This window comes from Canis lupus, chromosome 19, assembly GCF_011100685.1.
Source record: "Canis lupus familiaris isolate Mischka breed German Shepherd chromosome 19, alternate assembly UU_Cfam_GSD_1.0, whole genome shotgun sequence".
In the NCBI taxonomy this organism is placed as follows: Eukaryota; Metazoa; Chordata; class Mammalia; order Carnivora; family Canidae; genus Canis; species Canis lupus.
Window position 1 is genome coordinate 16,700,703 of NC_049240.1, and position 22,336 is coordinate 16,723,038.

The following is a 22,336-nucleotide window of genomic DNA, read 5'->3' on the forward strand; positions in this document are numbered from 1 at the left end:
TTTTTCAAATTTCCCACTAAATCTTCATATCTTGAATTTTTGTATGCAAATACTACTTTCACCTCATTTTTTAACTTATTGAAGTCAGACTTCTATGTATCCATAATCACAGAAAGATATTTATGCATAGTAGATTTTGAACTCATTGCTCACTCCATCTTAGCCTTAGAATTTGTTTCATTATTTGAATTTCTTCCTTTCCAAATCCCATGACTCTGTTGTTTGGTTACCCTCCCTAGAGAACCCTCTAGGTTCTAAGTATTTGTTCAACAAAGCATACTTAGGTCTTCCTTCTCTCTTTAAACACACTCCTTCAATAATTTTATTTACTTTACATGGCTTCCAATGCTCATGTCTAATATGATAGCAATGAATCTGTATCATCAGCTTTTATCCTCATTCTGATCAACATGTATCTTTTCACTTTCTGTGTTTTTCTTTTTTTTTTCTTTTTTTTTAAAGATTTTATTTGTTTATTCACGAGAGGCACAGAGAGGTAGAGGCAGAGACACAGGCAGAGGGAGAAGCAGGCCCCATGCAGGGAGCCTGACGTGGGACTTGATCCCGGGTCTCCAGGATCACACCCCCGGCTGAAGGCGGCGCTAAACCGATGAGCCACCAGGGCTGCCCTTTCTGTGTTTTTCAAATCATCATCTTTCTTAACATTTCTATTCATTGGCTCATTCATTTATTTCTGAAATGAATATTCTGCACCTGCTGGGTGCCTGAAATACACTCAGTGTCAGGGCTAAAGTTGTGACCCAAACAGGACACTCACCGGGTTAAGTGTGTGTGGGGAAATACTTGGAACAAATAATCACAAAAATAAATGTAAAAATGCAACTTTAACAGGTGCCAAGATGGAAGGATACATGGAAAGCATATAATATGAAACTTGATCATTATCAGAAATTCTGGGAAAACTGACTTTTTTATCTAAGTTGTTTCTTAATTATTTCCTAGACTCTTTCTACTTAAAAGTGTGATCTTAAGATCAACATTATTGGCATCACTTGGAGGTTAGTAGAAATGGAGAATCTCAGGTCTGTTGAATCTGAATATGCCTTTAAACCCATTTCCTAAGTGAATCTTGTACACATTGAAGTTTAAGAAGCACTGCCCTGAGCTTGTTTCTAGAGGTGGTTTTTTTTTTTTTTTTCCTATTAGTTTATTCTAAGGCATTTAATCTTTTTCTTAGAATGTTTCTTGAATCTTTTACCCTAATCTAGAATATTTATTCATCTACTCCTAGTTGATCTACTTAATTTTAGCCTCTATATCCCAATTCATTTTGTTCATAGTTTGCCAATTAACCATAGTAAAACAGTGCTTTCTTTGGGTCATTCTTCTGAGACTGTGATAACCTATACAACAAATTCAAATTTCTCTGCATATCTTTATAGCTCTTGATAATTTCATTCTGTTCCATCTAAAGTAGTATCCTGTTTCAGAAGCCTCATCAGAGCACATAAGGTTATTTGTTGTTTAAGAAACATTTTAAGCATGTAGGAGTGTTAAAGCTAGTAGGAGATGTGAAAAGTAAGAATATTCTTACTTTTCTCAGTGTTTAATGAGAACTTCATGTATGTAAAATAAAGGTATGGATTTTTTATTATATATGTTGTAGATTATTTTCTTCTTAGGTGGTTTTGTTTTGTTTTTACTTTGTTTTTAGCATGTTTGCAGTTTTTAAAAAATTTTATGAAATAAAATGGTTTCCATATAGTAGAGGCTTGAATTAATGAAGTAAATGCTTTTCTGCCCTTAAAAATATCTCTAAGGGGTATCTGACTGGCTCGATCAGTAAAGCATTTGACTCTTGATTTCCAAGGTTGTGAGTTCAAGTCCCATGTTGGGCATAGAGCTTACATTTTAAAAAATACATTTTTAAGTATATTCTGATTGGTTGCCTATTTACCCTCCCGTTGATTGGTTGCCTATTTACCCTCCCGTTGTTCTCATTATGTCTTTGACCATACTATATATAATTGTCTTACTTTTTTTCAGTCAGTTTTTTTGTCTTTCGTGTTATTCTAATCTGAGAAATATTCTACTGTTATTGTTTTTTTTACTGTGTACATGCATAGTTAAATATAGCCATTGGTAATAAAATAGAATTTTAAGTGCTCATATAATTGCTTAATAAATAAGTATTAATTAGGAGAACTAATTATATCTTGCGGTTATCTAGAAGAAAGATTTGGAGCTTTCCAGAAGTTACAGACCTTTTACAATTATGACTCAGGATTTGAATACATAGAAACTGTGATAGATTGATTTGTTTTTGTTCTTCATCTCTCCATGTACTCTTGGTCTTTGCTATATGATATTGCAGGTCCTTCTACCAGAGGAGAAATATACTTCTCTGACTTTTTCCGTTTGGTTCAACCATGTGAGATTTGCTTTGGCCAGTGCAATGTCAGTAGACATGATTCAAACAGAGGCTTAAAATGTGCATGAGTAGTTGGGTTTATCCTCTTTGTTTGTACTATCACCATGAGAAGGACATGTTGTGGCTAGCTTCTCGGTTCAAGGAGAATGCTAGAGGTGTGGAACCAATACTATACCACTATTGTAAAAATAGCTAGCAGTAAAAAAGCTAAGGAAATAATACTTCACGTACAAAATCCATAATTTTCATTAAAAATTTAGAAATCATTGATTCCTCAATTTGACTTATCCCCTACATTCAATCCATTAACTATTTTTGTTTTATTTCAGTGATAAAACAAATGTCTTCACCTCTATGCAGCCCCATTTCTACTACTTCTGTTCTTTCTTGCATAGACTCCTGCACTGGCCTCCCAATATGGTTTTCCTGTTGCTGTTGTTGTCCCTCTTACCTTCACAAACCAGTTGGAGTATCAGATCATATTAATTACCTGCTTAAAATCTGCCAATGGCTTCTCACTACCTTTAGAGTAAAATATAAACTTACATGATCCAGTCTTGCCTAGCGTTTGACCTCAGCTTGTACCACTTTCATCCTTATTCATTGCTCTTTATCCACATCATTACCCTTGTTATGTTCTGAAATAGGTCAAATTCCAGCCAGTAGTTCTATGTGACTACCTGCTCTGATATCACTTAGATGCCAGCTTTAATATTACCTCCTCAGAGAGCCTTTCCTTTACATCACATCTTTAAGAAGTCTCCTACCCAGTCAGTTTTTTAAATCAGATCATCACACTTTTATTTTCTTCATTCCTTAGTTTTCAGTGTCTATCATGATCTGAAATTATTTTGTGCCATTTGTTTACTTTGACTTTATGCCTACCTACTGGAATGAGCAGACTATTTACCTGTCTTGTTCCCTTTATATCTCCAGGGCATAGAATATAGTAGAGACTCAGTAACTATTTCTTGACTGAGGAATAATATATTTTAATTTAAAACATTAGGAATTTGGGGGGCAGCCCGGGTGGCTCAGCGGTTCAGCACTGCCTTCAGCCCAGGGTCTGATCCTGGAGACCCGGAATCGAGTCCCACATCGGGCTCCCTGCATGGAGCCTGCTTCTCCCTCTGCCTGTGTCTCTGCCTCTCTCTTTATCTCTCTGTGTCTCTCATGAATAAATAAATAAAATCTTAAAAAAAAAAAAAAAAGGAGTCAAGTAGAGAAATAGGATCCATACAATGTGTGGACTTCAAGGCTGTTTTAAGTACAACATGTACATTTATTCATTTATTTTCACTATTAGTAGTTTGGAAGATATCAGGTCTTTTAAACAGCATAGTAACATCTAGCTTAAGATTTTAAAGTATCATGTTGGCTACTTAGTTGAGAACTAGTTTGGTGAAGGTGGAAGCAAGGCAATAAGTACCGGATTAGTGCAGTAATGGAAGTAAGAGGCAGTGGTGCTTGGACTTGGGTAGAGTGGTGGAGGTAGTGAGAATTACTGTGTTTTGATTATTTTTAAGATTGATCTGAAAGCACATTGGATGTGTGGAGTATGAAGAGAACAAAGAGAAGTAAAATTGTGGTTCTGAGAAACTGGAAGAATGGGATTGCCCTTTACTGAAATGGAGAAGACTAAGGGAAACACAAGATGAGGTTTAGAGGTCTGAAGTTTGGGTTTTAATATATATTCAACATTAGATATCTAAGCAGAGAAGTTGAGTAAGTAGTTGGATTCACAAGTCTAGATTCAGAAAAAAAGTTCCTGGCTGTGTATATAAATTTGGTTTTCAGTGGCATATAGATGGTACTTAAGGGCATTAATAAACTTATGTAAAAAGTGAATATAAATAGGTAAAGAGAAGATCCAAGATCTGGATATTGATATATTTCATAATTGAAAGGTTGAGAAGATATGAAGAAGAGTAGCTTAGTGTGGTAGGAGAAGACAGCCAAATCCTAGAGGAGGGGATACGGAGGTGGAAAGAGCTTCACTTAGCCTTACAACTTACACAAATAATGCAATAAATTAATTTGAGAATATAACTAGTACAAAGAAGACAGTTGAGATGCAGTGTTTAGAGTAGCAGTAGTAAGTGATGACAAAGTCTTCTTAAGACATGGTGATTAGGGAAGGTGTCCTTCAGGAGTAAAAGATATGTTTGATGTTAGAACTGAAAGGAGAGCATTGTGGCTGGAGCAAAAGGGAGAACTCAGGAATGAAACCTATGATTTTTGACTTAAGAAACTAGGGGATGGGATCCCTGGGTGGCTCAGCGGTTTAGCGCCTGCCTTTGGCCCAGGGCATGATCCTGGGAGTCCTGGGATCGAGTCCCATATCGGACTCCTTGCATGGAGCCTGCTTCTTCCTCTGCCTGTGTCTTTGCCTCTCTCTCTCTCTCTCTCTCTCTCTGTCTATCATGAATAAATAAATAAAATATTTAAAAAAAAAAAAAAAGAAACTAGGGGATGATCGGGCACCTGGGTAGCTCAGTCAGTTAAGCATCTGCCTTTGGCTTTGGTCATGATTCCAAGGTCCTGAGATGGAGCCCTGTGTTGGGCGCTCTGCCCAGCAGGGAGCCTGTTTCTCCCGCCCACCCCCATATTTGTCTGCACAAGCTCTCTCTCTCTCTCTCTCTCTCTCTCTCTCCCCCCTCCCCCTCTTTCTGTTTCTCTCCCTCTCTTTCAAATAAATAAAATCTTATAAAAAGAAATTAGGGGATGATAAGATACATTAAGTGACATGGAGAAGGCAGGTGGAGAAGAATGTATTTGGGGGGAAAAATTGAGAGGATACTTCTTTAAACATTTAAATTTGAGATGCATATGGGGTATCCACAGGGATAGATAGTTTGGGGGATTTTTACTTTTGAGATTTAGGTGAGGTCAAGACTAGAAAAAATAGCTTAACATTTTTAAAGCCATAAACTGGCTTCTGGTTGTAATATGATTAAGACATGGAAAATAGTACAAAAGCAAGAAAGTAAAACGATAAAAGAGCTATAAGCCCAAACCTCAATATAATATGGAAGTTAACATCAAATTGAGATGCAGACAAAACTAGCAGAACATTTATTCTTTAAAATAAGTCCATACCCTGAATATCATCAAGAGTATAAAAGCTCTTATTTGGAACCATGGAGACAGGTTAAAGACTTATGTACTAAAAGCTCCCCTGGACCCAGTTAGGCAGAAAGGAAGAACAAAGAGGGCAGAGAAGAGTGAGTCAGACATTTGGGGGTAGTTCAGGAGAGGTTTGTGGTGAGAAACCATGCCTCATGTGTGTATCCCCACAGCTTCTGGTCTTAATTGGCTGGGGAGAAGTAGAAGCTCAAAGGCCTTTTTCATGCCTGTAACTCTGAGTCATAAGGAGAATTCTTACAAGCCTGGACACTGGATACACTAACCTGCAATTGCTGGTCCAGAGGGAACTTATCTTACTGAAGAAGAGCTGTCACAGATATTTAAAAATATATCTCAGGAACAAAAGAGGAAGGAATCTGAGAAACCGAGCACAGAAAACTCTCACCGGAAAAATGTTGCCATGGAACAAAAGAAATGCGTGGCCAAACATCATATAGCCTTAATTGAAAATGTAATTAATAAGCAATTGCTGGAGTTAAACTATTACATGAAGCAGAAATAAAAGTGCTTGGAAAAGAGATGGTAAGACAACAGAATGAAATGAAATATATCCAAAGTATATATTAGGACTTACTCTGTGAAAAGGGAGATATTTCAAATCAATAGGAGAAATATAATTTCATAGATAGTTTTGGAATATCTGTGGAGCCATATGGAACAATAAATTGGAACCCTAGGTCACATCTTTATGTCAAAATTAATTTGATTAAAAAGTAAAAATAAAATATTCAAAGCTTTTGAAGAAGACATGAGGAAATGTTTTTTAAGCATAAAGTTGGGAAGTACCCTCAGAAAAGTGACATAAAACTCAGGAATCATAAAAAAAAAGCTCTGATATATTATCTACATAAAAACAAAGAAAGAAACTGCATGTTAAAAAATACCTTTAAAAGCCAAAAAGAAAAATAACATATAGTGGGTGAAAATTAGCAACAAACGTACTTCTTTAATACTAAGGCGTCCCTAAAAGAAAAATTGATAGTCTTTTGTAAAATGGGTAAAGAAATACGAAGACACAATTTAAAGAAAAAAAACTATGACTCCTAGGCATATGTGAATGTGATTGGCCTCATGATAGGCAAATGTAAACTAAGACTATAATGATGCCATTTTCTGTGCATCTGTGGAAAAATTAAACAGGCACTCTTACATAACTTTGTGAATATATATGTAAGTTTTGAGGAGAATATTTTGTCAGTTACTACCAAAGTATACACAAGTATGACCATTAACCTAGCAACTGTAATCCTAAGTAATATATTTAACAGATGTACCTTTATATTGCAAAATGATACAGAAACATGGTAGACTTAATTAAACTGAAGTATATCAGTAATCATATTAAATATAAATTGTAAATATCCTAACTAAAATGGCAGTTGGATTGCATAAAACATGTAAGATCTAATTATATGTTGCCTTCAGTATACTTTGTATAGAAAGAGACATATAGTCTACATGAAAAAGAATGAGGAAATATATACCCTGCCAACCCTACAAAAGGAAAAGCTTACATTAATATCAAGGGATGTAAACTTTGAAGAAAAGAATATTACCAGGCATAAGAGGGGAGCATTTCATAATGATACAGTGATAAATTCCTAAAGGATGTAACAATTGTAACTGTTTATTCCTAATAACACAACTTCAAAATATCAAAATTAATACAATTGCAAGAAGAAATGGATAAATCTACATTTACATTCTGATCTTTTAACCTCTCCTTTCAGTAATTGATAGAGCAAATAAACAGCAGATCGGTAAGAACAATTGAATAATACTATCACCAAATTGACCTAATTGACATTTGTGGAACAGTCTACCCAACAAGCAGAGTACACATTCTTTTCAAGTGCCCATACAACTTTTACTAAGATAGATATATTCTGGGCCACAAAACAAATCTTAATAAATTTAAGGGCATGCCTGTTATACAAAGTATGTTATCTGATCACAGTTGAAATAAATGATGATAATAACACAACAACATAAAAAACCCTGGGAAATCCCCAAATATTTGAAAGCTATAGAGCTCACTTCTAAATAACCTATAATTGAAAGAAGGAATCAAAGGGAAATTATTTTGAGCTAGATGATATTGAAAATACTTAGAAAGGAATACACAGTATTAAAGGATCATATTAGAAGAAAAGTATGAAACAATTATTTCAGTTGCTATTATAAGAAACTAGGAAAAGAGCCAACAACCTAGAGTGAGCAAAAGCCATCAAATAATCATATCCCATCAATTTCACCTGCCAGATTTCCCTCAAATCCTTACAATATGCGCCATAATTATTAGACCCTAATGGTTAAGAGTATAGATTAGGGTGACTGACCACCTGGTTTGCCCAGGAGGTGGGGGCGAGGGGGGAGGAAGGGCAGCTAGTTTCTAGACTCCGTGCTTAAAACTTAGAAAGTCTCAGGCAAACCGGATGAATTGGCACCTTGTGTAGTTTCTGGAGTCAGTCCTTAGACTTGAATCTCTTCCTTTAACTTAGGACAAATGATTTATCCTCATGTTGCTTTGATTCCCTCATCTGGAAATGGTATTATAATAGTACCATCTTAAAGAGTTAATGTGAGAATCTGATGAGTTAATGGATATGTAAACTACTTAAAGCATATAGAACAGTGAATGAAAGTTAGCAGTGGTGCCCTCCCCTTTTTTATAAGCAGTGGCCTTCCATGTCACTCTTCCCTTGTAGACTTAACCCTGCTTCAGGCTCTCCTTCAAATATAGCCAGTTATCTTTATAAACACAAATATAAACATATCAATTTCCTGCTTAAAATACTTCAGTGGCTCATTAATACCCTAATACCCTTAGGTCATACTCCAAATTTCATAATAAAGTTTATAAAGCCCAGTATTTATGCATTGTCCTAACTCTTCTCTTCCATACTTTGTTCAGTGGTCTTTCTCTTTTCAAGACTTTGCAGGTGAGGTTGCCTCAACTAGATTTTTGGGGGAGGAAATGGGGGTTCTGTGTATTATATTATCCCTACCCTAGCTCTTTCTCCTTACGAAGCTCCTTTTTTTTTTTTTTTTTTTTTTTTTTTTTTGTCTTCCCAAGCCCTCTCCCCTCCCTGTCCCTATCAAATGTAAGTTAGGTTGGCCTTCTGTGTACTCTCACAGCACTGTGTGTTATTTCTCAACTGGCAGTGATGATAGTACTTACTATATAATATGTTAAATACTATAATATATATATTAACTATAGTATTGGTTTTTCATCAACCTTCTTTGTTCTCCTAATACAGGAAATATATACATAAGATACAGGAAAGTAAATTTTCCCAAATTTAGCATATTCCTTCTGTCAGGGTTGCCTGGCTTCCCCTTCATTGTATTTTATTGTAAATTTATTGTAAATTTATTACAATTCCTGGAAAGTTATTTTTTTTTTATTTTTTATTTATTTATGATAGTCACACAGAGAGAGAGAGAGAGAGGCAGAGAGACCTAGGCAGAGAGAGAAGCAGAAGCAGGCTCCATGCACCGGGAGCCCGACGTGGGATTCGATCCCGGGTCTCCAGGATCGCGTCCTGGGCCAAAGGCAGGCGCTAAACCGCTGCGCCACCCAGGGTTCCCTAATTCCTGGAAAGTTATAATTGGTTCTTCAAAACTTAATTCATCTTGAGCACCTAATATTTGGATATTTCTCTGACATCCTCTGCCTTTCCTCTCTACTTCCCTTGAGTTGGTCATTTCTTATTTACCACATTAGTAATGTTACTGCTGTTTACCATAGCACTGGGAACACTGCTTTGAAGTTTCCTGTTTTCCATTCTAGACTACAACAATGTCAAGTCTTTATTTAGGATCTATTATGGGCACAGCACTATGCTAAGTCTCGGGGTACACTATCATGGGCAAAACTGACATAGTCCCTGTTTTCTTGATGCTTACAGTGAAAAGGAAGAAACAAGGATTAATGACATTGAATTAGTAAGTCTAACATTGCAAATTTGATAGTGTTATGAAAGGAATATTTAATACCGTGAAAGTGTATTATAGGGATTCAGTCTTGGGAAAGTGACTCTTAGGTTTACAGTTGAAGATTAAGGATGAATTAATTACATAAAGAGAAAAAAGCACATTTCAGGTAGAGAAAACTGCAAATGAAAAGGTCCTCATGTGATTGTATATAATAAAAGTCATTGAAAGAAGGCTAGTGTGGCTGGAGTAGTATTGTAAAAAGTTGCTCTGGCTGCAGTAGGAACCCTGGGGAGTGGCTGGAGACAAGTAACATACAGAACATACAGGAGATTTTGATAGTCCAGGTGAGAGAGAGATGATGGTGGTGTGAGTAGGGGGTTAATGTTACAGACTGAGGTGGGTTTGAGAGATTTTTGTAAAGAAATATTGATAGGACATACTGATAAATTAGATTTAAAGTTTAAGAGAGTTGTAGGAAGGATTAGCTATAAATATTTGGTATTCATAACTAAATGGATTATGTCCCTTTCAGTGCCTTATTCAGTACATGACATGCTTAAGTAAATATTTGTTGAAAATGAATGAGCATTGTTTCAGTTATGAAAATGTTACATTGATTTGCAATATAAATTATGAGTAGGAAATGCATTGTTTGTTGAATTAAACCTAATAAGTTGTCCTTTACATTGAAATTTGAACATACACCAAATGGTCCCAAATGGGATCTAGATTATAGTGATTTATCTTTGTACTATCTTTTCAAATAAAATTTGTGTGTGACACGCCAGTATAGCCTGCAGTCATTTTGTAAGAGAAAGAATGATAAAACATTTCTAAATTCTGTAGGATACTTGATATTTTCTTTCTTTCTTTTTTTTTTAAAGATTTTATTTATTTGTTCATGTGAGACACACACAGAGAGAGAGAGAGAGAGAGAGAGAGACAGGCAGAGGGAGAAGCAGGTTCCATGCAGGGAGCCTGACATGGGACTCGACCGACCCCCAGTCTCCAGGATCATGCCCTGGGCTGAAGGCAGCACTCAACTGCTGAGCCACCCCGGCTGCCCGATATTTTCTTTTTATTAAAGCAGTCCCCAAACTTGTTTTCTTTTTTTCTTTATCCTTTGCAACACATTTTTACTTGGTTATAAGCAATTCAAGCTTTTTACTGGTGACTGAAAAAATCAGGAAGGGAACACTGAAATCTAGTTTCCTGACATTCCTACTGTCCTCCTTATTTTTATGCTGAATTACTGATACACGCATACTCTCTCACATATTTTAAGGTGGAAAGTGTTACTGAAAATGTGAACTATTTAGGATGAGTATTCATAAAGTGAGGAACTAAAGTTTGTACAATATTTGTATTCTAAAATTTAGTTTATTCTTAAAACATATTTATAACCTACGTTACTAATGTTTGAGTGATAAACTAAACATCATAGCCAATAATATTCAAAATGTTCATACGGGTGTGTTTTACAGATGTGTTCTTCTCCCTCTTTTGGGAATGAAGCCTCCTCAGCAAAGCCTATATCTACTTGTTGATTCTGTTGATGAAGGGTGTAACATTACTGAAGGTGAACAGACGTCTACCAGCTTATCTGGAACTGTTGCAGAACTTTTAGCTGGTCACCATGAGTTCTTTCCACCATGGCTATTGCTTCTGTGTTCCGCCCGAAAACAGAGTAAGGCTGTTACTAAAATGTTTACCGGTAAGTGTATGTTTGTTGATGTGTTACTGACATATTTCTAAATTATCTGTCTTATCTTCCGAACCATCTGTTGGCATTTTGGGGGAATCCCACATTGGTTTAATATTTAAATTTTTTTTTTTTTGTACAGTTACTTCCTAGCCCTCTTTGTCACCAATATTTTATTCTAAATTATATAGTTTTACTTCTGTTCCTCCAGATTGGCTTTAATAGCATACTTTTAAGAATTCTGTTAATGAAATAAAAAATATTAAATTTGGTTAAAACTTTTAATATAGGAGAAATTTGAAATATAAAAAGTGCTTTCTTTCCATCTATGAACATAGCATATTCCATTTATTTAAATTTTTCCTAGATTTTTCTCAGTTCTCCTTGCCTATGTCCTACATATTTCTTTCTGCTTTTCGCTGTTTTAAGTTGAAACATGGTTTTGAATTGAAATGAGTGTATTCAGAATTAAAATTTGCAGACGTATCACCAGAGAGAAGGAACATTAAGATTTTTACTGGGTCTAAATAAGTTTCATCCACTCGTATCTGAGAATTTAACATTTTTGGAATGAGATTTTCTCTTTCCTGATGTATTCACTGCACTAACCAGCAGCATTGTTATTAATGGCTTCAGGTGAGAGTTAATCTAATGAAAATTACTTTGGCCCTTAATCAGAATCGGCCTATGAGGGTATAACTGTGGGGTAACAGCATTGGACTTGTTATGGGACTGAAGGAAATAGCCTATTTGAAACTGTTTTGTGCACAAAGAAATTAATCCTCTAGTATTTTTGAAGATTTTCATATTTGTTTTATCTGGTTATTAAATAATACGTGCTCCATATGGAAAATGTTTTAAATGACAACATAGTCAAATATTAACATCCTTCAGGGATAAAGTAATAAGTAACCACTCCTTAACATTATGTGTTAAATTCTGTGTATGTCATCCTGCCTAATTGAGATCCTCCTTATATCAATTTGATTTCCTGCTTTTTGACATTTGTAAGCCTTTTAGTGTCACTATATTGTCTTTTTAATAACTATTTTAATGGCTACATAGTTTATTAATATATCAGTATGCCAGAATTTATTTGACTTTCTTATTGTTGTACTTTTAGGTTTTATTTTCCTAGACCCTCCCCTCCCAGATTCTTGAGGATAACAAATAATTTCAGTGAGCAGCAGGTTATAAAGGTTGGAGCACATCCTATCACTCTATCATTCTATTATCAGCATTGAGAAGTTTCATACCCTGGGAAATATTTTCAGTAAGAATACAAAGTGGTTCAACAGGGAAATGGTCCAGCATTTCAGTAAATCAGTTTTTTATTCTTTTAAAAGTTTTGAGCACTTTTCAGCCTTAGAAAAATTTGTTGAAGTGCTTCGATGGCAATGTATTAAATTGTGCATATTCATAATAAAAGAGAATCACATATATAATGATTAGGAGTTTCAACTTTTAAAAAGCAATTATATTTTCAGTAGCTTTAACTCAAGATACTCAGATTATTAACAGGTATTCTCAGTTCTGTTTTACCGAACAGATAACTATCATTAATGATGAACATATGAATTTTTAATATTACTAAGCATTTAGATTTGGAAGAGCTTTGTTTTTTAAACTCTGTATGTATTCCTTATGAAAGTGTATTTATGGTAGTAATATAAAGGCAGTGACAGGTGATACTCTGTCCCATAATTAAGGCTGGCTAGTGTTCATTCAGTTACGTGGATGGAAATACATAAATTTTTCATGTGAAAAAGATCAGCTTGCAAAAATAAGCAAGTGTTATTTCTGGCAACTTTTTGTCCTTAGTCATTTGGGGGTACAGAAAATCTTACCAAGATGCTTTCATGAGTATGTATGTATGACTTTTTAGTGTTAAGATTACTATCTCTTGTCATTAGAGTTGAGAGGCGCCCTGAGCCACTAATAGGATAAGAAATATTTCCATTTGTACATCAGAAAATGAAATAGTTTATCTGCAACTAATGCGTTTTTACAGAAGGAAAGGACAATTGATTTATATATTCATAGATATTGTGCTACCTGGGCGGCTCAGTCGGTTAAGTGGCTGACTGTTGGTTTCAGCTCAGGTCATGATCTCATGGGTCATGAGGTCAAAGCCGGGTAGGATCTGTGCTCATCAGGGAGTCTGCTTGAATCAGATCTCTCCTTCTGCCCCTTCCCCCACTCATGCATGAGGGCTCTCTCTCATTTTTTCTCTCTAAAATAAATCTTTAAAATAATCCTTAAAATCTATCTATCTATGTATATATGGACGCCTGGGTGGCTCAGCGGTTGAGCATCTGCCTTCAGCTCAGGATGTGATCCTGGAGTTCCGGGATCGAGTCCCACATTGGGCTCCCTGCAAGGAGCCCGCTTCTCCCTCTGCCTATGTCTCTGCCTTCTCTCTATGTCTCTCATGAATAAATAAATAAAATCTTTAAAATATATATGTATATACATGCTCACAGATGTTTATTAATATTAATTGATTTGTTATTGATTTATTTGCTTATTAGTTTATTATATATTGAGGACATCCTCTTCAAATATATGGCAACTTCTGTAATCACTTTCAACTGATGACGTCACTTTTTTGTCTCTCTAGGTTTTCGGAAAATAAGCTTAGATGACCTTCGGAAGGCATACATTGTTAAGGATGTTCAGCAGTACATCCTTCATCGTTTAGATCAAGAAGAAGCTTTGCGACAACACCTCACAAAAGAAACCGCAGAGATGTTAAATCAACTGCACATTAAAAGCAGCGGATGCTTTCTTTATCTAGAACGAGTTCTAGATGGAGTTGTAGAAAACTTTATTATGTTAAGAGAGATTCGTGACATCCCAGGAACTCTAAATGGTCTATATCTCTGGCTGTGTCAGCGACTTTTCGTAAGGAAACAGTTTGCAAAAGTTCAGCCCATTTTGAATGTGATTCTTGCAGCCTGCCGGCCATTGACCATCACGGAATTATATCATGCAGTATGGACTAAAAATATGTCATTAACCTTGGAAGACTTCCAACGTAAGTTAGATGTCCTCTCCAAACTTCTTGTTGATGGACTAGGAAATACTAAAATACTGTTTCACTATAGTTTTGCAGAGTGGCTTCTGGATGTGAAACACTGCACTCAGAAGTATTTATGTAATGCAGCAGAAGGACACAGAATGTTGGCCATGAGTTATACCTGTCAAGCCAAGAATTTAACACCATTGGAAGCACAAGAATTTGCATTGCATTTAATTAACTCAAACTTACAGTTGGAGACAGCTGAGTTAGCTCTCTGGATGATATGGAATGGTACACCTGTCAGAGATTCCCTGTCTACTCTAATTCCCAAGGAACAAGAAGTGCTACAGCTGTTGGTTAAAGCTGGTGCTCACGTCAACAGTGAAGACGATCGCACATCGTGCATAGTCCGACAAGCCTTAGAACGAGAGGATTCCATTCGGACATTATTAGATAATGGAGCTTCAGTAAATCAGTGTGATTCAAATGGAAGAACATTATTGGCTAATGCTGCATACAGTGGCAATCTTGATGTAGTGAATTTACTGGTCTCCAGGGGAGCAGATTTAGAGATAGAAGATGCACATGGACATACACCACTTACCCTAGCTGCTAGACAAGGACATACCAAGGTGGTTAATTGTTTGATTGGGTGTGGTGCAAATATTAATCATACTGATCAAGATGGTTGGACAGCATTAAGATCTGCTGCTTGGGGTGGCCATACTGAGGTAGTTTCTGCACTACTTTATGCTGGCGTAAAAGTGGATTGTGCAGATGCTGATAGCCGAACAGCTTTGAGAGCAGCAGCTTGGGGAGGACATGAGGATATTGTACTGAATTTGCTACAACATGGTGCTGAAGTCAACAAAGCTGATAATGAAGGCAGAACTGCCTTGATAGCAGCAGCATATATGGGACATAGAGAAATTGTCGAACACCTGCTGGACCACGGAGCAGAAGTGAATCATGAGGATGTTGATGGCAGGACTGCACTCTCTGTAGCTGCACTCTGTGTGCCTGCAAGTAAAGGACATGCATCGGTTGTTAGTCTTTTAATTGATCGAGGTGCTGAAGTAGATCATTGTGATAAAGATGGCATGACTCCACTGCTGGTAGCTGCCTATGAAGGACATGTTGACGTGGTTGACTTGCTTCTAGAAGGGGGAGCAGATGTGGACCACACAGATAACAATGGTCGTACACCCCTTTTAGCGGCAGCTTCTATGGGCCATGCCTCAGTTGTAAACACTCTTTTGTTTTGGGGTGCAGCCGTGGATAGCATCGATAGTGAAGGTAGGACAGTCCTCAGCATAGCTTCAGCCCAAGGAAATGTTGAGGTAGTACGTACTCTATTGGATAGAGGGTTAGATGAAAATCACAGAGATGATGCCGGGTGGACACCTTTGCATATGGCAGCTTTTGAAGGTCACAGATTAATATGTGAAGCACTTATTGAACAAGGTGCTAGAACAAATGAGATTGATAATGATGGACGAATACCTTTCATATTAGCTTCACAAGAGGGTCATTATGATTGTGTTCAAATATTATTGGAAAATAAATCCAACATTGATCAAAGAGGTTACGATGGAAGAAATGCACTGCGGGTTGCTGCATTAGAAGGGCATAGGGACATTGTTGAATTACTTTTTAGCCATGGAGCCGACGTTAACTACAAGGATGCTGATGGGAGGCCTACGCTTTATATTTTGGCCCTAGAAAACCAACTTACAATGGCTGAGTATTTTCTAGAAAATGGTGCAAATGTAGAAGCAAGTGATGCCGAAGGAAGGACAGCACTTCATGTTTCCTGCTGGCAAGGCCATTTGGAAATGGTGCAGGTTCTGATAACCTACCATGCTGACATCAATGCTGCGGACAACGAAAAGAGATCTGCTTTGCAGTCTGCAGCTTGGCAGGGCCATGTAAAAGTGGTCCAGCTTCTGATCGAGCATGGTGCCATAGTTGACCACACTTGTAATCAGGGTGCGACTGCACTCTGTATTGCAGCCCAGGAAGGGCACATTGATGTTGTGCAGGTTTTATTAGAGCACGGTGCTGATCCAAACCATGCTGATCAATTCGGACGCACTGCTATGCGTGTTGCAGCCAAAAACGGACATTCTCAAATAATCAAATTATTAGAAAAATACGGTGCATCTAGTTTGAATGGCTGTTCCCCCTCTCCCGTTCATACGATGGAGCAAAAACCTCTGCAATCAGTATCTTCAAAAATGCAGTCGTTAACAATCAAATCAAATAGCTCTGGCAGTACTGGTGGAGGGGATATGCAGCCTTCACTCCGTGGTTTACCTAATGGGCCAGCTCACGCATTCAGTTCTCCTTCAGAATCTCCAGATTCTACAGTCGATCGTCAGAAGTCGTCATTGTCAAATAATTCCCTGAAAAGCTCAAAAAATTCATCTTTGAGAACTACTTCCTCTACAGCAACAGCTCAAACAGTACCAATTGATAGCTTTCATAGCCTGTCATTTACAGAACAAATTCAGCAGCATTCATTGCCGCGCAGTAGAAGTCGACAGTCAATTGTTTCTCCGTCTTCCACAACACAATCCTTGGGACAGAGCCATAATTCACCGAGTAGTGAATTTGAGTGGAGTCAGGTAAAACCCAGTTTGAAGTCGACGAAAACAAATAAAGGAGGGAAATCAGAAAATTCCAGCAAATCTGGAGCACCTGGGAAAAAAGCTAAACAAAATAATTCTTCACAGCCAAAGGTTTTAGAATATGAAATGACTCAGTTTGATAAAAGAGGGCCTCCAGCCAAATCTGGGACTAGTGCACCACCTAAACAAATGCCAGCAGAATCTCAGTGCAAAATTATGGTACCTTCGACTCAGCAAGAAATTGGTCGATCTCAGCAGCAGTTTCTTATTCATCAACAAAGTGGGGAGCAGAAGAAGAGAAATGGAATAATGACAAATCCAAATTATCATCTTCAGAGCAACCAGGTTTTTCTTGGTAGAGTTTCAGTCCCAAGGACAATACAAGACAGAGGGCATCAGGAAGTGTTAGAAGGATATCCTTCCTCAGAGACGGAATTAAGCCTTAAGCAAGCCCTGAAGCTTCAGATTGAGGGTTCTGACCCTAGCTTCAACTATAAAAAGGAAACACCGTTATAAAAGGTAACTTTTCATCAACCTAAAGAATAAACTATCCAAAGTATGGTTCCCTTTACTGAGGATACTCTTTTTCCCTCCTAGTCACATGGCTAATTCTCTCACCTAATCTCTATTCAGATGCCATCCCCTTTCTCAGCAAAACCTGCCTTTAGCTTCCTTGTGAATTTGAATTGTCCCACCACCAACATTCTTTTCCTTTCCTGCTTTTTGTTATCCAAAGAACTTACTATTTAGCATACTTCATGTATTTTATTTATTATTATGTATTTTATGTTTATTTGTCTCTTCCCAACTAAAATGTAAACTCTGTGAAAGAAGGGATTTTTATCTGTTCTCTGCCATATTCCATGCACTTGGAATACTGTTTGACCTATAGTCTTTTCTCGGTGAAAATATATTGAGTCAGTGAATGGACGAGTGGATGAGTGAATGAATAAATGAATGAACGAATATACTACTTACGGATCTCTGATTAAGAATTTCTTTCGAGACAGTCATTTCCCCTCTTTAAAGTTCTTTGATGGTAATGGAGGGGAGAGGACCATTTCTGTAATACTCACATTTTTATTTGAATAAAATAGTGTATGTAGTGCTTAGTAGATAGGTAGTCAATGTTAATTTCCTTCCTTCTCACCCTGGAAGAAGTCAAAGACTTAGCACAAAGTAGCTTTTATGATGACACATCTCTTAAGAATCTTCCGAGTAAAATTTGCACACACCAAGAATAGGTGAGGGAAGATGATAAATTGGGTGTATTGGTAAGAGGGTATTTAGGGCCTATACTTAGACATAAGAATTATGTTTAAAGATCAAAATAAAGTCATATTTATTAAATAAAACCTTTTACTTCTTTACACTACAATGGATGCTTCACTACTTACATAGGGGAAGTTAATGAGAAAGTATATACGTAATTTTATATAATAGATACTTTTTCAGAAGCACATTTCTCTCCATTGAGATAAATTCCAAGGTTTCATTAGGAATCTTTGCTAATTTATACTGCAAGTATATTTATCCCACTTTGCTTAATCATTTTTCATCCTCTAACAGAATTGTACTCTTTACTTTAGCAAACTGGTATTTCCTCCTTTCCCTTCTTTGTCTTTGGAGCTATATTTTAGGGGTATTTTAGGTGAAGCATTATTATAAATTATAAACTTCCTGTGCTTTCTAATAGTAAATACCCTTCAATATGAATAGATGGATGACTGGTCAAATCCCATTCAAAAATAATTTGTATAAAGTAGTTCATTCTGCAATGTGATTTATTTTAAGAATGTTTAGTTCTAATGGTACAACTCTCTAACTCTAATGATATCTTTTGTAAAGGCAAAGTATAAATCTATATTAAACAATAAAACACATGAATTAGGGTAAACATTGTGTGGAATCTTTAAAAGTGATTTCTAAATTGAATAATGAATCTCTAATTGATGTGTCTACTTTGCTTCACATAGTATATATATATATATGTATATATATATACTATTATATATAATTATATGTACTTATAATTATATATGGTCTTAAAACTACATGTAGCTATATAGTAAGTATAATGTAGAAATTAATTTTTTTTTTTAACTTTTACATTAGTTTCCTATTCTGTGAAACAGAAGACATTGTGATTGGAGTGGTTCTTCAGCTACTGGATGAAAACATAAAATGCCTGTTGATTTGCTGAAAAAAAAAATGAAGAATGTGATATCTGCAGTACAGTTACCTTAATTACTGTAATGTGCCTAAATAGTAAGGCTGCCTTCTCAATGTAACCCTCTGTGCTTAAAAAATTTCATTTTGTGTGCTTTGTATTCACTACACAAGAATAAGCACTTTTGTTTTTAAATGCAGGTATATACTGCAGTTCGCTGATAAAAGCTGAGAAAAAAATTTAAGTTAAGATTTGATAAATGTGCATGTGCCATGATCAATTATATACGAAAAGGCAGTGTTCTTTGTATTTATTTTTTTTTCTTTTTAGTGGCAAACGAAACGTAAGCATATTGTTTCAGTCACATTTGCATTGTTGTAGTGTATGGCTTGTTTCTTGTATCTTAAAAAATGTTGCTCAATAAAATAAATCATGCAACTATTTTATGTTCAGTACACCTTCAGCATTGGTTGAACATGTGTTTCTATTTAATGCCACATTGAGGTGAAAAATGGTTTGTTGACAGTTTTAAAAAATAATTCTAGTGTTTTAGGGAGCTGCTCTAAGTAGTTTAAATTTGAATTTCCCAGTAGAATCCTCCTAATCTCTGGCTAAGGATGAAAAAAAGAAAGAGAGAGAAAGAAAGAAAAAAGAAAGAAATAACAAAACAGACTATAGGCAGAACAAAGTTCTGTTTCATTCACTGGGATGCAATTTCACCTTCCACTCACTAGTCAGTCCACCCATCATTTCTGAGGCATGGAAATTCTCAGGGACAAGGCTGTGCCTCAGGGCGAGTGTACGTAGAAGGAGATGCACCTGAGGGTAGATTTTTGATCCCTGAACAATTCATCGACCACACTTATCTCCTGTCCAGTTAAATAGAATTGACCAGTGTAAATTTCATGCTGGCTTCTCTCTCAGTTGTTTCTATCTTGTAAATCATTGAATGACCAAAATAGCCCCCACTCAAAATCAATTGAAGCAGTTTTAGTGGTAGCTGGGTGAATATTTCTAATGAACGTAATATGTGGGTCCTTCACAGGTGACACCACTAACCTGCCAGTCACAGCACATGTGTATTTTTTTTTTTTAATTGAGTTTTGGTAAATGATAGTGATAGATTTGCACTTTTCTGTCCACATACTCTTTCCTGTTTTCTTCTTTGGCCAGTTGCTCACAGGATAACTGGATGGTAGGGTTAAAGGTGAAGTCTATGACCAAGGAAAACCAAGGTGACTGGCCCAAATGAGCAGGGGACCCACAGCCTGGGCCTCCTGGATGGACTAAACCAGCAGAGCTGACTTAGGTGGGTTGTGTGATGTCTGGAAAGGTTAGAATTTATTGTTGAGAAGCCATTGTTGTGGGTTTGATTTTTGGATAAGCCCCGTGAATTTTAGACAGCCCAGAAATTCTATTTTCCCATGTGCATTTGTTGATAAGAAAGAGGAATGAGGAAAGAGAATTTGGAGATTCAGCATAAAAACACTGCTACTAGAGCAAAATCTTGAGTAACAAAGGTCTTCGTAACAGAGGTCAGTAATGTCATCCTCATCTATGAAGGACACATGTGATGCATTGTTCACGGAAATAGAAACGTGTAATTGGTTGTGATAAGTGTTTCACTTGAATCTTCGTGTAAGGTTTTTATTTTCTAATTTACTTTTTAAAGTCAGCAAAACACATTTTGTTTGTGTCATCGGTAAGTCATAATCAGGAATAGGAGAGAAGTTCAATCGATATAAGATGACATGGCAATATTGATAACTCGAATGTGAATGTTTCAAGTATTGAATTTTTGTCCCCATGGGACATTTATTAAATACACTTAATAGGACTCTTGCAAAGTAGCCTTAAAAGTGTTAATGATTCTATTGATAAATATGAATACATACTATTATTAGAACCAATCTTACTCGTATCTCAAATACAGTACATTTACATTACTGTAGAAGATGAAGCTCTAATTTCTTATTAGGTGTATTTTTCTTTAGAAAGAGAACCCTGAAAGCTGCCAGTTTTTCTATAACTTTGAATTATTGGAATTGTATTTATTTAATTTTATTGTTTTTTACAAAAATGCACCTTGTGGCCAAAGGGCAAAGATATGACTCATTACATAAGGGATTTATGTTTTTCAAAGAGCTGAATGTTTTCATATCCATATTATGTACACTTGAAACAGTTGGTAGGAAGAGAATATGTTGGAAAAATATGATTTTCACAACTAAGTACTCCTCTGGATTTTTTTGTATTGTGTTTTGGAATAGGAAAGAAATGGCTTTTAGTTAGGATAAGGATGATAAGGGTGCTGAAGATGCCCTGCTTTGCCTATTTGTTTTTGTGGGGGATTGAATAACATGAATGAATGTGGCTTTTGCTTCATTAAGAGTAAAAAAATAGCCCCCTCAATTTAAAATGTCTAAATAGCTATTTTAAAAATCAAAATGTTTAAATTTTGTAAATCACCTGATGTCAGTACACACCTATAATGCCATGTGCTTATAACTTTTTTTAACATTCCATCTATGCCCATTCCCTAAAAGTCATGAGCTGGTAATAAGGGAAGTGATAAAAAAAAAATACAGTAAAGAAAAACTAAGATCTGAATATATGTTGGAAAGGCTTTGGAAAGAAAATTGACTGGAACCCCAATGTACTGCAGAGTACAGCCAGTATCTTGTGTCTCTCTTCCTCATTCCGCACCCCTACTGGAATCCTTACCAAAAATAATTCACTACTTTAAAAACAGGAGTGAATAATTTGCTCAATATTGTTTGGCTATGCAAATGTTTGTTTTGCTTAATGTTCTCCATTTACACTTCTCAGCAAATGTAGTTGCAGACAAATGCTTTTTTTTTTTATTTTTTCCTTGGTTTGGGGTATGTAAATAGCCTAAAATGTACATTGAATTTCACATTGTAAAAGTTTTATTTTATTCCTTGTATTATATTAAGCAAAAATCCCTATGTATATGAAAGTGCATAATAAATATATTTGCTCTACAGAGGATATCTTGTTTTAATTTTAATCCTTGACCCAACAGAACATGCATGACATTTGCAGAAAAAAAAAAAAAAAACAAGTATCAGTTTTAAGTTTTTGACTTATTTTAAATAAATACTGAGAAGACGAATTTGGAAACATTTTACCAAAAAAAATGAGATATAAAAACTTCACAAAGGAAGATGGAAAAACAAAAAGAACTTGACTTATGTCATCTAAAAGTTACTATAAGGACTTAGTGGTTTGTTTTTTTTTCACCTAATAACTGTTATTACTGTTGTCACCATGTCAGATTTCATGACTCTGAAATTGCAGTAATCCAATC

General features: G+C 36.0%; 1 protein-coding gene across 1 annotated transcript in view; it reads left to right on the forward strand.

Moving 5' to 3' along the window:
- Positions 1-22,015, forward strand: part of ANKRD50 (ankyrin repeat domain 50) — a 31,239-nt gene extending 9,224 nt beyond the window's left edge. The window contains exons 3-5 of the mRNA XM_038564710.1: positions 10,966-11,195; positions 13,804-17,354; positions 18,951-22,015. Of these exons, the coding sequence (XP_038420638.1) occupies positions 10,966-11,195; positions 13,804-17,351 (3,778 nt within the window). The 3' untranslated portion in view covers positions 17,352-17,354; positions 18,951-22,015. The remainder of the gene's footprint in view (positions 1-10,965; positions 11,196-13,803; positions 17,355-18,950) is intronic.
- Positions 22,016-22,336: the final 321 nt, after the last annotated feature.